The sequence below is a fragment of the Prinia subflava genome, chromosome Z (genome assembly GCF_021018805.1).
Source record: "Prinia subflava isolate CZ2003 ecotype Zambia chromosome Z, Cam_Psub_1.2, whole genome shotgun sequence".
Lineage (NCBI taxonomy): Eukaryota > Metazoa > Chordata > Aves > Passeriformes > Cisticolidae > Prinia > Prinia subflava.
Genome location: NC_086283.1, coordinates 45,843,746 through 45,862,567, shown reverse-complemented (window position 1 = coordinate 45,862,567; position 18,822 = coordinate 45,843,746). Strand labels below are relative to the sequence as shown.

Sequence of the window (18,822 nt, the reverse complement as noted above, 5' to 3'; positions counted from 1 at the left end):
AAGTATTTTTCCAAACTCTGTGGAAAAAACCAAGTGATTCCTGCCACATGCTGATTGACATGTTTCTGTTTGCTAGGCACACAGCTCACTCACCCTCTGTATGTCCTTCTCAGATAAAATTTTGTAAATTGAGTGTACCTACACAGATTCAGTTTCTGCTCTCTGAAGGGTGTCACTAATGAGTGCTTGACCAATTGTTGTCAATTTAACACTTTTCCATTGTCTGCTTCAATGCTGACTACTGAAAAGTGATGACTACGAGGTATTGATTTCAACCTTTTCTCCATTTCTTGTGCTAATGGTTTTACGTTATGAAATTCATACAGCCAAGCTGTTCTTCAGTTTTCAGTATCCAACCAGTATCCCAGTAAGTTCATATCTCATGCTTATTTCTCTCATCTACGTCATCTCTGATTGCAATTTCAACAATTCCTGTCCATACTACAGGCATTGTACTCTGTCTATTAAAATTTATTTTTATCTTTGAAAGGTCTTGGTAAAACCAGTAATCTTGCCTCCCAGCATAGATATCAAAGGAAACGGTTCTTGTCTGAATATGGTTGTAAGAATATTTATTGATAGTTTTCGGCTTTAATAGCTTGTGACAGAAAGAACAACAATAACAACAAATCTGGCTTGCTCCAGCAGTAAAAAATGTGGTCAGAATCACTTTCTTCAGCTTCCTCTTGAATCTCACAACAGTGTGTCTCAGCATAATGATAACAACCATCCTTCTATTTTTGATAGGTCAATGTGGCAAATAGTTACAAGATTTAAATTAGGATAGGTCACCAAACATTTAGAGAGTATAAAACCTTTTAATCATATACCATAAGTTCCACACCACAGAGATAATTAAAACAGCTATATGAATTTCAGGAAGTTCATTTGCCAAGTAATTGAATTCAAAACACTATTTACTGCACAATATTATTAGAACAAAAGCTATCTGCTTTAAAATTGCTTTCATTGGAAAAAAAAATCAGTTCTCAATAGGAAATCACAGTATAAAAATGTGTAATGGTGGGATATGAATTCAGGCAGTATTTCACTTTCAAAACACCATCAAATGAGAATTTCTGTGTTTATATCTACCAGGATAGAATAATTGTTACGTGATATTTGATGACAGCTCTGGGAAATGAAGCCACCAGCAGCAGACTATATGGCTAACTCATTCCTTCTGGTTGCTGCTTCTGGGAGGTGAAAGGTTACTTCTGCATCTATCCAGTTTCTTCTCCCAAGACTCTAAAACCAATAAAATTAGTTTACCCAGTCTTGCACCTACGGCTACAAAAATATCTGACTTATCATCTGCTAATCTGGCAAATTTGAAGTTGATATCGGACAAAAAGAAATCTTGGCTAAAAAGTTTTGCTGACAATTGGTAAAAAGATTAAATTTATAAAGAAAATATCTCCCAAAATCAGTCTCTGTGAGCTACATTTGAAAAATGCAAGCATAAGCTCTATATTCTAAGTCATTACTTCATTTCAAGAGGATATTTCTAGGAACTGTTCAGGTTTTGGTAGTCACAGTAAAATGTGATAAATTGTTACTGTTTGACAGTAACGTCAACACACAACATTTACTCCTGTAAGATCAGTGTTTGTCACCACTTAGAACACACTAAAGTCACTTTTTTTTTTTGTGTAGGAAACAAAGCTGAAGTGTCAATGGTCTAACAGCTGTGAAGTGCTGTAAACATTGACTACCATCAGCAAACTAAAAGTAAACCTTTGCATTATTTGCTAATTGTGGTTTTCAAGGCTGTAACTGATTACCTGTGAAACTGCACAGATTATTAACTCATAAAGTGCTGAATTGTTTTCAGTTCTAAAGTACATGTTTTGTATTTTTCTATAGTAATCCTTTCTTAAATTGCCTGAAAGTTGTAAAGTAAAAAGACAAGAGCTGGAAAAATCTAGGTTTAATTAAAAAAAAATACTGGACTGGATGTATTTTTCAGAACTAGTTAAACAAAACGATGGGGAAAAAAATCTATGTTGGAAACATGTGTTAACGGTCTATAGAATATGCAACCCAAGAAATTGATTAACTTTGAGAAACTACAATTGCCAAGCCTGCTTCTTTTAGACAACTACATCAATAGTGTCATTTTGCCAAAAGTTTTCTTTTGCGCTGGGATTGGAGCTCATGTCCCTTATTGATAGGAGTTAGGGAACAGCTGAGCCCTTAAAATATCCATTATTTATTTCATCTGTTATGGGAGGACAATTTACTTCCATGTGTTTTCGCTTGTACAGAGGAAACCAAGAGATAAGAACTAAAAATGATATGTGATTGTTAGCATGTGCCACCACACTCCTTTAACATTTACCTTTTTTTGATGATTGCCTTTGGGTGATCAGCTGATGTAGGAAACAGAAATATATGATAACTGAGCACTTTTAGTGACAGTCTGAGCACAGAGCTGGAAGTCCTGGGCTAAAATATGTTGTGCACATGGGATTTGGACTCAACAATCTTAAAGTTTTATTTCCTTTCTAAACAATTCCATGATTCTAACTAGCCATAGCAAAACAGCATGTCTTTGGGTATTAAGTGCCAAGCCCACACTTGAAGAAAGAAAGCAAATCCAGCACAGAAACATTTTGCACTTACCTCTCCCACAGGACTCTGAGCACTCTGTAAAGCCCTCATATTCCCAGTCATAGAGCTCATCAAACTCCTGCAAGCTGCCATACAAAAGCTGAGTCTCCTCTGGGGTGTATTCCGTCGCCTCCCCACTGCAGGGACCACTGTAACAGGCTCTCTGGGACACAGGTTTGGGACCTTCACACTCATCAATGGGCAGATCAGCCACAGACTGAGAGAAAGAGAGGAGCACTTGACATTTCACAAGCCGCATCTGGCTGCCTACTCCACAGGTGACACTACAGCTGGACCAAGCCTCAGGAATAAACCTGTAAGAGGAATAGAGTAAGGCAAGTTATGCCGACAAATTACCAGGGGAGCAAAATCAGGATAGTACTACCCAGGCCAAATTGTATTTAATGAAAAACAAGTACTTCGTCTCATCATACGTTTATGAAAAAACACACATAGGAGGTTCTATTGAAAACTCAGTGGTGGGTCTCCTCGTATCCAAGAAGAAAGACAAATCCTTGTAACACCCCACTCTGACTCTAAAATGTCTCAACGCAAGGCATCCAGCAATCTCCCAATGTACATGGTCCCACAAGCTACCTTTTGCAAGTATTCAACCTAGATGATCTTCGCCTTAGTTAATTTTTTATCGCTAGTGAGTATTGAGCGGGCTGCTGTTATCAGGTAATTGCAGGACTACATGGAAAATAATTTCAATTATTGTTCTTGTGTCACAGCAACTGTCTTTAAGTTCTAGTTTGAAGCTGGCAAAAGGCAAAGAGAATTCATAATTTCTTTAGCCTGTTTTTTGTTGTTTGGTTTCTTTTTCTTTTAAATTTTTAAATTTAAATTAAAAAAATTACAAAAAAAAAATTATTTCCCTAGGTCATTTAACTTTCATTAAAAAATGAACAAACCAACAACAGTCTTTAGTTTCTGTTGTGGATTTTTTTATCTGTTGCACTTGTTTTTCTGATCAGTAACCCTTATATGCTCCAAATTTTTCCTACTGGAATTCCGTGAATATTTTATTAAAAGCACTTTGCAGCTGTCATTACAATAAAACAGACTGAATTCCATCTCTCATTATTTTCCTCAACAGTGGAGTAATTTCTCAGTTTCTCTCAGTTGTTGCTGCTTTTTCACTGTCAGTGCTAGAAATAGGATTAGCGTTTTACTCAAAGTTATCAAGCCTAAGATTCACATTCAACTCTATACCTCGTCACTGCTAGTTTGTCACAGTAATGTAACACACCTTGGTTTGCTGAGCTCATGTTGAACTAAGATGCCTCCTAAGTATATCCAGAAACAATAGGTTCAGGGCACTCTGTAATCTGCAATACCTAGACTTTGATACCTGATATCAGTGGTACTGGAGCACTAAAGTTATGAATACAGGGTAATTTAGACAGCTTTATTTGACTTGCTTGCCTTCGCCATTGGCCATTCTTCCAAACTTTCTGCCACAGGCAAGTTCTAAGGAAAGGGTTGTTGTTATACTTCAAGAACAAAAGAATGGATAGTTGGATCTGGCACCGATCCTTGCTGAACCTCACATGAACACTTCCTGCTGATAAGACTCCCTCACTAACAGTAAGCTTTTGGAATCTGTCTACTTCTGCAAACTCAGCTTTTGGGATGTATTATTCACGCAAACTTGGATGGCACTGACAGTATTCCTCTTCCTTTGGTCTTTATTTTGATAAGCCACACCAGAGCTGGACAGCTTTGCCCAGGGCTGAAGGCATTATACCTGTCTCTTGCTACTGTGGTCTGGGGCTCTACCAAACTCATTTATTACCTTGGGAATCCCATGAACAGTTTTGATAGGAAGAAAAGGAAAATTTAGTTTTGTGATCAGCATCTTTGAAAATATTTTTACACTCTTCTCCCTTTCACCCACTGCTTTTCTCTAGTCGACAAAAGGACTTTCCCTCCATGCTGAAGTTAAAGAAATTCCAAAACCTAAAAGGGAAGGTAGTGTTTTCCCAGGTTGTATATATCAGGATCCCTGAGTGGAACATTACCGTCTTTTGGAGCAGGGAGTGTGCATCTCTTCACCCACATTTTGTGGTTTATACCAAGATGTTTTTATAACATCTTGGTATAAACCTGACATCTGCTACAAGCACTATACACAGAAAGTAATGGAAAGGGAAGAAATGAATTGTAGATATTATTATAAAATTTGAAAATATTTATCATGCTGCTACAAAGATGGCGTGAATTCTTTCAGGAGCAAAGCTTTTGGGAAACTAATGATGGAAACTGATTACATTTTCCTACTCTTATGACATTTTAACTTAAAATATCAGTCTTGTTTCGAAGATGACAGCTTTCATTTTCAGAGGGTTATACTCTTTAGCAATACAGACACTCTAAGACTGCCGCTGCTGTAGTTCTATTTTGATGTGGAAAATCGCCTGTCAGAGATTAGCAGTTTGCATCAGCCACTGTGATTTAGATATTTTGACTATCTGAAATGTACAACTTCTTAACCTGGAAAACTGAAAGGTAGAAACCCTAATCAGATTATGGAAAAAAAAAAAAAGGTCCTGGTCCTCTTCAGAATCTGTCTTCCTTATATTTTTGAACACTGTAAATCATTGTGTGACTTTGCTTCGTTGAAGACCTGCTGTACTCCAAACCAAAAGGGGATATATTCTGCAAAGTATTAAAATTATTCATTTAGAAAAACAGAGATAGTTCAAATGCTTGGAATATTTACACATGATGTGTATCATACATACAAACATGGGGAAAAAGGGAGAGGACACAAAACAAAATTAAGAACATTACTAAAGAAGACTGGATCCTTTTTGAAATGAGACTTGATCTATAAATGCCATGTATTATATAATTTCAGTTGAGTCAGCAACTCATAATGAAAATAATAAAACACCTTCAGGAAATAGTATTTTTTCAGCTATCTCGGCCCGATTTCACCATTTAAGTCCGAACTTTGGAAATGTGATTTAATTCTAATATAACTGTTAGCTGAGAAAGAGAAAACTAGCAGAATCAGAAGAGTTAAAAGTAGAAAGAGGGGAAACTCAAGAAAACCCAGCAAAGAAATCTCCATATAGTGACTGTCATTAAAAATGGAGCATTTATATAATGTGAATGTATAACATAAATATACAATGTTTAGGAATTTTCAGTCCTGCTAACACCAGAAAATTATAAAGGCTTTCAAATATCTTTGTACCGTCATTAATGACAAATGTTGCCAAATGGTGAGCACAAACCACAAAAAGTATATTAATAAAAAAAGAAGACAGGTCATGGATTTGAAGTTACTTGTCCTCCATATAGCTCATCTTCCACTGATCAGCATTAGGCATTTCTGTATGTTAACCTCTGATCTACTTGGAAAATGGAAGCAGTGGAATAGATATACTGAGAAGTAGTTTTTTGAAAAATGGGAAATGACTGACATGTTTCAGTTGTCATTCCACATTGTTTAATTAAATCCCACAGTAATAATTGTCCCTATAATAAAAATGAACAATACAAAGGCAATAACTCATTCCTTTGCTAAGGACTGATGAATATGCCCTTCCATCTACATCTACATCTACACAACTGGGGAAGTCAGAAGAGAAATAAGAAGACAATGTCAGTGCTCAGCAGTGGGAGACCTTTCACAGCAGGTCACAGTGGGTTCAGTATGAGACCCACAGAGAGCTCTGATGAGTGTTTTGGAGGTTTTCAAAACCCTTGATGTATGTAGCAACAGCCTCTTCTGTCTAGAACTTGGGTTCTTACAATATGTGTTATGAAGGAAAAACAAGCCTATGCATACCGGTGTGCTTTGAGCTATGAAGAAAAACAGCTAATTTTCTTCACTGCTACATAATTACATATTGCCCTTAATTTTTATTGCTTAGTGGGTTTTTTTGTTTGTTGCTTTTTTTCCCTCTTGCTTTGTTTGTCTGTTCGTTCTAAACCACCACTGGTTAAATCCATGGCTTAGATAAAATATGAGGTTTTGAGACATGCACGTATCAGTGGGACTGAGCATTCTAAGGCAGAGACACCCATCTTTTAAGGTGTCTAAACTCAGATACTACTGGCGAAATGGAACGTTCAGTGACTTCTTTAAAGGCTTGGGAATTTTCTGTGATAGATCTAGAACTGAGCACAGACTTCCAGACTCCTTGTCTTGAGCTGAAATGCAGATCCATCTTTTTCCTCCAGGAAATGCCACCCTTCCACAGGTTTTAAGGCATGGGTAACACCACAGGACGCTCACATACAGCACTGGATGGCTGCTGGGGTCATTGTTCAGAGACAGGAAACAGTGGTCATTACCACTTATCAATAAAATATCAGGCTCCATGTGTAAGAGTATTAACACTAGAGGCAGCTGCATAGGTCCAATACCAATCAGAGTGATTCCGTTCTCTCCCTCTATAGTTTCTTTTAAGTTGTTTGAACATAATTTTCTCTTCATGTTTGTCTCTTTAATTGATGCTATTGGTGCTTTTCATTCACTACTGCCTTTCTCCACAAGGAAAGATAATTGTTTCTGTCCTGTATTTTTATTACATATAAATCCTAAGTAGTTGTGACTGTGTGTAGTGGGTCCTTGAATGAGTAGATAGAAATCATTACCTAATGTGTGCCTGCTGCATTGCTGACCTTCCCTTTGACCAACCACATATATCAGATCTCAATACAAAGAAGTTTCCCTACACCTTCTTCCTCCTCTTCACTAAGTAAATTTAAAGAGGACAAGCAATGGTCCAGTAGATGAATCTATATATGTCCTCACTATCTTCTTTTTTGGCAATTTAACAATCATAACATGCTTTACTTTTAAAGTACAGCTGTAATAGGAAATTTTAAACTTACTAACCTGTGAATCAGGTACCAAGAACATGATGGAAATTGTTCAAGAAGGAAAATCAAATTAAAATAGCTTATGTGTCTTTACAAACATAAATACCTACTGAAAAGTAAGAAAGAGAGACTGAGTGCCTCTGCCACACTAGTGTGTCTGTCCATATCCAATTCCCTGAGGGCTTTATCACCCCTGCTAGTGCAGTGAGGAATTTCCCTTGTTTTTTACTGAACTGGCCCCATCATTATGATGGTGCCATCTGGCATCCAGATATTATTGTTTGCCCCCTCCCTCATCATTCTGCCATCTCCCCCCTGCCCCTGCCTTTTCTTTTTGGCTAGCACCAGGGTTATTTATGGCAGTGTGTTAAAAGCGGAATATGGTGTTAACATACAAAAGCATTTTTCAAAGGTTAGACAGGAGTCTTTTAAGAAACCCTCCACTACTCACGAATGCAATCTCATACATAGAAATCCCCGTGATTTTAAATCTTTACTGCTATTCTTTCTAACTCTGGCTGTCACACTGTACTGGTGTAATGAATTCTAGTGGAAAAGGTCAGACAGAAAGAGATGGTGGCTCCTTCCTCAGATAACATTTCTAATACCTGGTGAATGGTCACTTCAGGGATGGACAGCAATAGGAGAACAACGTGCACCTCAATGCAGGACAGCAGGGCCTTCTCATCTTAAACATTTGTTCTGACAAAGATTACAATACTTTGTTACCAACATGCAATATTTCGTAGTAGTTCTGTCAGCAATTAATTTTTAATTGATCCTATTTAGGGGTGCAGTAGATCAGACAACACAAACATAACTATTCCCTCTAGACTTGAAGCAGCTGAATTGGTTGTGATTAATTCTTTGAGCAGCAGAACCAATAAAGAAACATTTAACATTTGAAGGCTGAGTGCCCAAGTGGATTCTCTGCTATCTTTGAAGGACTGAACTCCTTTAAAAACTTTTCTTTTAACTGAGGAATTCTACTCAGTTTTTTATTTCAGTGACACATGTGGAAAACTCTTCCACTGAATTTCCTGAAGAATATCAACCAAGTTTGACAGAGGAGTAAAATTCTCCGCGATAATTTTACACCTCTGTCAGAATCAGTTAAGAGTAATAAATTCAGACATTACTGAAACAAGAGGAAGGCAACTGACAGATAGACATATACAGAGAAAATTCAACTGTAAGTCTTGCTTGCATTAGAAATTCCTGAAGATATAAATAATGGAAGGCATTATATACAGATGGAATAAAATTGCAGCATCTGGTGCTCTGGCAGCACACATGAGAGAATGATCATAAATTACAGGTGGAAGGATAGTATATGAGAAATACTGTAGCTTTATAAATCATGGTATGCAATTTCATAACAAAAATAATATTCAATAGAAAGTTAAAATCAGAAGACAGCAATAGAGAGATTCACAAATGTGAGAACTCAGTTCATAGAAGAGATATGCTGAAAATTTTGAGTTTTAGCTTTTAAACTTCTAACCAAATATAAAGTTTGAGAAAGACAATAAAATTGCTTATAGATGAGGTTTGTTTTCTTTGCCCAAGGAAGGATAAGGGAGAAAGGGTCACAGTGGTCAGGGAAGATTGGCTATGAAGAATGGCCCTGTCTGTAGAGGAAAATGGGGACAGTCAGGGACTTGGTGGCATAAAAAAGCTTGGCAAGAGCCTCAGATAAAGCGGGGGAAAAGAATGAGTCCTTGCTGATGTCTGCCTAGGTGGAGTAATGAAATTGGTAATTACCGCACCAACAGAGTAAATAGAAAAATCATATAAGCATAGCTTGCCTGAAGACACTCCCATTGCTGCAATTTAAAGTAAAAGCAGTTATGAACAAAACGCTGCCTCTTCAGCACCTGTCTCACCATGCCCCTGGAGGCCTTCTGCTGCTCCTCCTGCCCCACAGCTGCTCACATTTTGATTAGTCCACAGTCAGCAAAATAGCTGACCACGTCACACACAGTCCTACACCAGCTAGTGCCTGATCCAACATTAAAAAGCTCTCAACTGTTACAAGCCTCAATTACCATGTGCCTACACTCCAGAACAATGATTCATCAGCCAAAATATGTGGGTGGTAGCCTGACATCTGTAAGGGTGGTGGGCCATAGAGTATTACACTGTGTCTCTGCACAGCTGCAGAAGAGCTGGCCAGGAGGTGCATTATCAGGGGATACACCTTGCTCTTGGTGTGTTGAAATCCCAACACAGCTGAATGAAATGATGCTATAAAGCTGGCCCCAAAGCTGATTGTTCCTTGTATTTTGGTGAGTTTTATCTAACTGGTTTTCTCCTTCTTTATATTGTTACACACAGTTTTTGAATCTAATAATCAGGACATAAAATGAATAAATGTTTAAAGTCAGGCATTAATGAAAAACAATATTAATAGTGAGGCACTGAAACCAATTTTAGGCAGACATTCACTGCTCAAGATTTCTGAAACAGATTAGACATTCTGGACCAAGATGCAGATGGATGTTACTGTTTACAAATGGGAATTGCATGGATGATTCTTCCAGCACAAATTTTCTAAGTTTTTATTTGGTTTTCCTGTCTCCTGCCTTATCACCAAAAATCATTCTAAACTAAACTCAAGGCATCTCCAAGCTTTGGGAAAGATTGTGTGACGACCCTGACTTCATGCTCTTTATTCTTCCTGTTAGTCAACACATAAAAATCTGTACTTGAACTTATATTAAGTCGGTTTCTCATCTGTCTAAAATAAAGATTAGAAATGCTCCTAGAGGTCTGCCTTGCAGGGAGAAAACAAGTATAGGAAATGTCACCTCATGGCAGACTGAGCCTAGCCTGGACTGTGGTCCACTGTACATGACAGGGATAATAGTATCCCACTGGCATCACTGGAGCCTTGCAGTAGATGCAGTAGTCTGCAGAACAGGGCCCTCAATGCAGCACGGCAGTGACATAAAGTATGGAGGTGTCATAACTGCATTTGAAAACAATTTGAAATTCTTAAACCCCTTTCCCTTTAGATCTCTCAAAGACTGTTTTAGTATCACAAGTTACATACCCATAAGGTTTTCCAAAATATTTTACTAAAATACACTTCATTATAAACAACAGGTTATGCCTTCTCTCTACGAATCCCTCATTGTTAATTTTAAAGCTACATATACCCATATAAGTATACACACACATATGTTTATACCTATACTCTTATTCTACAGTGCAATCAACCTTGTTCACAAAACTGATCAAAAATTTCTTAGTGTAACAAATTATTCTGAATATGACCACATAACAGCACATCAGTATTGTTCCTATTTCATATGTGTTCTCAAGGTTTCTTTACAGGTTGATAAATACACTTTGAACTAAGTAATTTATCACAGTCATGAGAAAAATCACAATAAAATGCACTTTACAAATGAAAAATTATTATATCCACAGATATCAAATTTTCTAGGCTTTGACTCTGAATTAATCAACCTCTAAAATCTATGGAACTCTGGAAGCAGATAAAGATTTCATTGTACTATACTGATAGCTGCTACTAATATATATAAACACATATGAACGTACATTTGTCTGTGTATATGTGTGTGTAAATGCTTCTGTGTACATATATTTGTTTTATATATACATGTTTTCTGTATACATATATATGTATTTATACATATGGCAGCTGGAGATTTTTTTCATTTTGAAGGACTTATTCCATATATTTGCAAGTCTCTTGCAATGCTCCAATTTCTAAGTACTTAATATAAGTCATGCCAAAACTTCAATTATTAACCTATTAACATTATTAATATTAAATATTAAAAAAGTTTTTTAATGTAATACATAGTTGCAGTTGTAATAAAAAATTCCATGTGCTCAGACACAAGAAACTGGATATTGATGAACACTGTGTACGGAAATTGCAATTGTAACATGGATTTATCACAGTTTCAGACAAAAACATCTAAAATGTAGTAAGTACTTATAATAAAACATAAGGGTACTTATAATTTCTCAGTCTCAAAAGCTCCAGGCTTTTGTGATGTGCATCACAGGATTCCAGTTTATTTTCTGCTAAAATTTATACCTTTGTTTTGCTGTTACTATGCTTTTCCTTGGGGAAAAAGGCAAGAGGGGATCATCACTGGCAGCTTTGTTTTACCTGTTACTTCACTGGGGTATTGAGAAAATAAGTACAGCTGCCGAGCTGTGAAGATATAGTGGTAATAGAGAACATATAAATACATTGGTAGATGAACTTCTATTAGAATATTCTTGTAATGACCTTATATAAAATGTGTACATTTGCTTAAATTAAATCTGCATTTACCCTCTTGAAACATGTCACTTTGCACCTAAGTATGATAGAGCCTTAAGACCATGGATTTCCACAGGGCTGGGTTCATCCTTTGTACTCTAACAGAGGCCAAATACTTTCAAGAGATTGTGCAAGTTCTGCACAAGTCCCAGGTTCCCATATGGAAACAGAGATACACAGAGGGCTTTGGATTGGAAAAGGACCTCAGAGGTCCTCTAGTTTCCGCCCCACGTGCTGTGGGCAGGGACACCTTCCACTAGACCAGATTGCTCAGGGCCTCATCCAGCCTGGCCTTGAACACCTCCAGGGAGTGAGCAACCACAGCTTCTCAGAATCACACTACGAGAACCTGTTGTAAGCAAATTTTTGAGACTTACGAGGGTTCTTCAGACACAGCTGTTCCTTCCTCCAGCTCTTGAGCCTGCTTATACCATGGCAGCTTTGCTTCCACGGGAAGTTTCTCTATGGAGCAAACACAAGCATGTGAAAATAGAAAGCATGCAGTAACGCTGCTATGTGTGCCACCCTCCCTGTGCTCACCAGGCATGCGTGTGGTGCATGGGTGCCTTCACACACATGGAGGCTGAGCAAAAAGAAGAAAAAGAGAAGCGAGAACACAGGGGAGAGAAACAAACTCTGTCATCACCTGGACTATATCGCTTACAAGATTATACGGCCAGATATTTCACCGTTGCAGGTAGAAGGTCTATAGTGCTCTAAAGCCAGACAGGCAAATTAAAATTGTCACCTTTCAGACTATACAATAGGACTGTAAAAGTAGACACTTTGTAAAGTACTTTTTTGGATGGAAAATTGCAAGTGTAACAGGCCTCCATTACACAAGGCAAAATGTGTAACATCCCTGTATTTACCTTTAAATTTCAGAAGACATGCTGAGATTGGTTTTGGTAAATTACAAAAATAAAGAAAATCCTGCTTTGATGAGTGATACTCAGGAAAACTATAATTAAATGGCCCAGTTATGCTTTTCAACTCTGTTTATCAGTTCATCAGCTCTGTGGATTTTAAAAAATGAGCTCGATTCTTTTTCTGTCATTCCTGATGGAAAACAGTGGAGCTGCTTTTCTTCCCCTTCAGGATGTCCACACAGGGTAATGAGCTGCTCTGCTCTGGGGAGTGCAGGCCTGTGCTTTGCAAGCCAAACTCCACTTTCATGCAGTGTCAGAGTGGAGCAGATGAGATGAAGGCTGTTTCAGCTCTACAGGGGTATAAAGCAAGAGCAAATTTGGCACTAAACGCTGAGAAGGTTCTCTGCACTTCAACAGAACGTTCTGGGCTAGGATCAGGGGAAAAAACCCACAAAGGGCAGTGAGACTCACACCACTAAAGAGAACCAGAGCCAAACATATTTGCCACTCACAAATCACCTAAGCCTTTTGGGTTTGTGTAAGGATGGACTTGTAGTTGCCAACAGGAGCAGGTTAATATCACTCAGAATAGTCAGGAATTTTCTGTGGCTCTGTTGTGCAGAACAATGAACATTTCACATCTCTCAGTTGTATCGCAGAGGAACAATGACCTATAATTTGACTGCACACCTACTGCAATTTCAGTCATGCAAATTTCCTGCAAGTTATTAACAGGAAAACTTGTTAACAGTTATTAACAGGAAAAGAGGGACACTAATAGGATTGCTATTCCTCTATCTTAAAAACATCTTGCCAAGCTCACCTAACATATTAGTGCCATTTAAGGATGAATGTTTGCCATCACGGCTCTTAGTTTAGTCTATATTTTACTATATTTTATGATTACATCCAGAATATGTAGGAAATACTTCTATGTATATGTTCTACAGTTTATTTTATGGGTTTTGGAAAGTCACATCTGTGATTTTTTTTGCTTAGATGGAAAGGGCTTGTAAAAAGTAAAATTATTGTCTAATGTAACCTGTTTTGTGACTTTTAAAATAACCTTTCATTTTTTACAGGTGTAGTTAATTATCATCTACACTGTAAAAATTGTTAGAGGATTAGAAATGTTGATGTTGTACAGTATGCTTTGACAGAAACATGAAAAAAAGCACTTCTAACATATGCTAAGGAAAAATTCTTACCTTTGGAGATAAAAGTAAAATCTTTTCTTTTCTAAAACATTTCCAGTAAAAACGTGCATCTTATATTACACAGAAAGTTGTATTAGATGAATATATATTCTCTATAAAAACTGAAAATCATTACTTAATATAGTGATATTCTATTTTTCCCATTATTGGTGCAACATAAAGTGCCTTAGAGCTTGAATAAACTAAAATGAAATAAATTACATGAGCAATTTTCCTTCTATTTCTTTTTTGTAGAGTGTGTGAGAAGACAGACTTCCACATTTTTTGCTGTGTTGCTTCTGTCAACTTGGAGAATTGTGTTCTGCTTTGTTTAAATCCAGCTGCATGAAAAAACCCAGTCTAGGACTAAATAATTCAATAGATGAAAGGTACCTTGTTACCCCCACTGCTCTGAATTTCTAGCTCTAGTTGTGTGAAATAAAAAGGACAAATTTCTAGTCTATAAATAGAATAATTTGGTTTGGATGACACCTCTGGATACCATCTAATCCAACACTCTTCTGAAAGCACTGTTCAGCCTTCAGATATATGGATATTCAAACATTACTCTTTGCATTACAAAGGGAGAACTGTGAGAGTGGTGCAGAACAAAGATAAGGAGGAAAACTAAACCAAAGTAAGCCAAGCTTTGCACAGGAAAGCTTTTCCATGTGAAAAAAATGGAAGTAACTCCCTACAATCAGAAATTAATCATGCATGTGCTGCAAAGGGCAGCACAAGAACTTACGCAGGATAAAGATGCCATGCTCTTGCAAGGTTGGACCTCCAGCAAGGATTGAATTACTTTTTTCCCTGATAAGTCCCATTTGAAGATACTTAATGACAGATAGAGGTAAGCAAAGCTTTCCTAACTGGCTTTGTACCCTTCTAAGTAGAAGTCAGTTTTGGATGGTTTGCAACACAAGACCTCTTGTGTGTCTTGCTGCATTTTGCTAACACTGTAGGATGCAGGCAGACTGGATTTTGCACTACCTGTGTTATGAACCCCATAAACCTACAATGCCCTGGAAAACCCAGCTGTCTGAATGATCTCAAACCCACTGGATTCCTGTGTGAGGCTCAGAGTCATGCTAACACAGTCACAGGGCCCTTTTCTGCCTTTTTTTTTTTTTTTTTTTTCCATCTTGCAAGGTGGATGGTCTAAGTTCATATTAGCCAGTAAAATACAGTGCAAACATACTCATTACTTCCCAAAGACTCCATGTCTGGGCTTCAGCACTCTGGTGCCTGGCAGATACTGTGAATTCTTATGGTCATGATAAACTGGAATCTTGAAACTTGCCATGTTTACCTATCATCAGCCTCTTAGTGCAGAAATTAAAACTACATGTTTCACTGTCCTGTCTTAGAAGAGCACAAGATCCTGGATCAGTCTTATTTTACAGGGCGTCATAAAAAGTCCTCTTAATATGTTTCACGATAACAATTCTTGTTTTAAAAGGAATTGTTTTCCTCTTAGGCAGAGTGAATCTTCAGTTTAGAAAAGTTAGGTCCACATGAAATGCTGTAGCCCAAAGCTTTCCCTAAGTTAGTCGGCATATGGGCACAGAAGTAACAACAGAGCTGCGTACAGGCATGGTCCCATGTGTGCTCATATACCTGTGAAAATCACCAAATACACGTCTGCTGCACCTAGTCACTGCCTGTTAATCTAACCCAACCTCCAGGTCTCTTTCTAATATTCCCACCCCATAAGAACCTCCAAATAAATACAGAGATATTTCTTCTTTCTTTCAACAAACCATGGAGGTTTTATGTCTTTTTCATATTACTCTCTATTTGAAGCTCAAATAAGAAAATAATGCTATACAAATTGTTGTATATTTTGCTATCTGACAATTTTTTTTTCCTAGATAGTAAGAAGAACCTCATGATGGGACATGCTTGCTTCTGATTTATTTCATGCTAAAAGGTATGAATAGGGTGACTTTTGTGGTCACAGTTACATTTATTTACCATAGGCATTACTAATATATTTAATTTTAATTTATTTTAAAACACAGGGCAAATTTAGCTCAGATGCAAACAGTGGAAGTACAGCCAAATTTACATTTCTATTGCTCAGTCTGCTGGACCACAAATTAACTATGAAAAGGCCAAAGCTTGTAAGATGCAAGAGGTCAGCACTGACTCCAAGGTGCTGGCAGGCAGACGGGAACAGATAGGTGCAAAATAATAACTCAGTGCAGGTGGAAACAGTGATGCCAGGAGCGAAACAAAACAGCTGAACATGGAAGAGCTCTGAAAAATGCATGAGAAACATTCTGCCTAATTACCTTTGGGCTTGTAGCAAGGAGTGGGTACAACACATTCCTCTTTTATGTGTGGCTTTGTTTTAGTGCTACAGCCTCCTGTATGCATCCCCCTGTGGTCAATGCAAAGGACCACACGGTATCTGAGTCCTTGTCCACAGGTCACAGTGCACTGGATTGAAAAAAAACCCAACAAAAACATGACAGGAGAAAATGAAAAGGAGAAAAAAAAAAGTCACACATAGAATTGAAAAGTATAAGGGTAATATGCAACATCAGAGAGCCAAACATGATGCAGAAATCTTGAAAACAAAGTATTAACAATATTTGGTAATTATGGATAAGTTGTAAGAGTGAGAGAATTTTTTTCCCCTTTTTGCTCAGAACATTTACTTGATTTGGGTATTAAGCCGCTGTACTTCTTTTGCAGTGTCACTCTTGCAATGTTGTTTACTTGGCTTGTAGCCATCTTTCCTGTACTGAATATGCTCAATGACACCCTGTCAATTTCATTTGGAGCCACTCTGCTTTGCTTGGATAAAGTAGTGGGGCTTATGTGTCAACCCGGGTTACACTTAAGCTATTCTGGAAAAAAGCATCAAAGAGAATGAGAAACTATTGAGCTTTCTTCTCTCAGACACTTTCTTAAGTGTTATTTTTGGGTGGGATTTTATTTTATTTTATTTTATTTTATTTTATTTTATTTTATTTTATTTTATTTTATTTTATTTTATTTTATTTTATTTTATTTTATTTTAAATTTTTATTTTTATTTTTATTTTTCTCTGGTTCATCAACTTTTACCCCTGGTACAGACTGTTTCAAAATTGGTTGCACAGGAGACCATCAGAACCACCAATCAGTTGGAAGTGCTACGGATGTTACCAATATTACTTTGCTCTAGGACAGCAGCTTTCATGTGGAAATCAGCAAACACTTTGCAATCAGTCAAGAACACCTCCTCTGTAGGGAAACTATCTAGCTTCTAAACCACAATTTACTTGTTAAGAAACCGAGGTGGTGAGAAATTATGTTCAAGCTATGTCTTTATGGACAAAGTTAAAATATTTCACTGCTTCTGTGGAAGGACATCTCCAAAGTGTACAGAGGGAAAGGTCAAGAACAGACAAATACAGGTATCAAAGAGCAGAGTCATCTACAGATTTATGCGCTTCCTGAAATTTCTCAATGTTTCTGAGTTTCAATTTATGGCTGAAATATTGTAATACAGAAATACCATTACATGCTTATGGGTTTTTTTTTTTTGTGCATTTCACTTATATTCCTAGTCTATTATTAGTAGAAGATCACAAATTAATGTTACAGAGCTGATTTATTTTTCCATCATTCTCCTTGCTCATATTTATCTTATTAATATATTTTTCCCAAGTGGTTACTTTACAGTTAGACAAATAGCATAATTTAAAACAGAGGTGTTGGTGATGAGAGAAAAGAATAAATGTTCCTACTTCAAAAAACTCACTTAGCTATAATTTAAGATATTTTCCCTAATGTGTTAAATACAAACCCAACAAAACTAAGCTGATTACCGGAGACCATTCCTGAGCAAGCCACTTTGGACAGTCAAATATATTGCAAGGCTGGACAACAGGCATCTTAGGAGTATACATGCATTTCCATTCTTCCACAGGGCTGATGTGCCCCTGAATGTCTTCTTCCACACAGGAGACACTGCGGCTTTGAATGCCCCCTCCACAGGATGAAGAACAGGCAGTCCAGGGTGTACTTTCCCATCTGGGAAAACAAAGAGGCATCAGGAAATATTACCCTTGCTGTTCCCACCCTCACCTATACCCCCAAAATGCATAATCTGCTATCTGCAAGGTTGTTTGTTTGCATTTTTGTAGTTGTTATTGGTTTTGGTGTTGTGGTTTGTTTTTTTTTTCCCCCCCCCCCAGGTAACATCAGTAAAAATTAATAATATATCTATTTTCATAGGTGTCCACAGCAGCAAAGCATGCTCATGGCTGGTGTCTTTCATGTCACAGTTAATAATATGAAATCTCTCTCCCACCAATCCAATTACTATTGCCACAGAAAATCTGAATACCTTTAACTTAGTTGGTTTTTTTCCCTTTTTTTTAATTGATGGGATTATCATATTTTCTTAATATCTCATATTCTGAGGAATCTTTGTCACAAATCACAGGAAACTCAGTGTACTATTAGGCTGATGTCCCTTTTGCAGAACGTAAAGGGAAAGAGCAGTGTTTTTTCCAAGAAAGCAACTCAGTAGAGAAAAAGTAAAGAGAGGTGAGAGGAAATTACCAATACAAAAAGGTGACTATACTAGTAAGATACATGTCCTCTGATGGATGAATAAGATGGACCTTGTTTCCCTAAAGTTAAGGCCATGACAGGAGCCGAGAAACCAAGTTTCCCTCTACAAGTGCTATTTGAGAATGTAATGAAAAATCCTCACAACAAGATATGCATGTTCTGAAAAGCTATGCTTACTTATGAGAATACTCTTTTTTTGAAGTGATGCAGATTCTATAAGATATGTATTCCTTTATATATATATACATGTCTGAACACACAAAATAGTCTGCCTCTTATATTCAAGCCCTTGTCACAGATTGGGTGTGGGACCATTGCCATGTTCATGTGTGGCTATTTCCTGTATATTACTGTGCATGATTGAAGTACAGAAGTATGTGTGTTCTGCCTTCCTGGAAACATTTAATGAAATAATTTTTTAC

The 18,822-nt window shown here is 37.2% G+C and overlaps 1 protein-coding gene across 1 annotated transcript in view; it reads right to left on the bottom strand.

The window, feature by feature from the left end:
- The window catches only part of ADAMTSL1 (ADAMTS like 1), a 195,823-nt gene that overhangs the window by 82,835 nt on the left and 94,166 nt on the right, over positions 1-18,822 (bottom strand). The window contains exons 11-14 of the mRNA XM_063421603.1: positions 17,650-17,854; positions 16,124-16,271; positions 12,139-12,223; positions 2,626-2,927 (exon numbers count right to left, since the gene is read on the bottom strand). Coding sequence (XP_063277673.1) covers positions 2,626-2,927; positions 12,139-12,223; positions 16,124-16,271; positions 17,650-17,854 — 740 coding nt within the window. The remainder of the gene's footprint in view (positions 1-2,625; positions 2,928-12,138; positions 12,224-16,123; positions 16,272-17,649; positions 17,855-18,822) is intronic.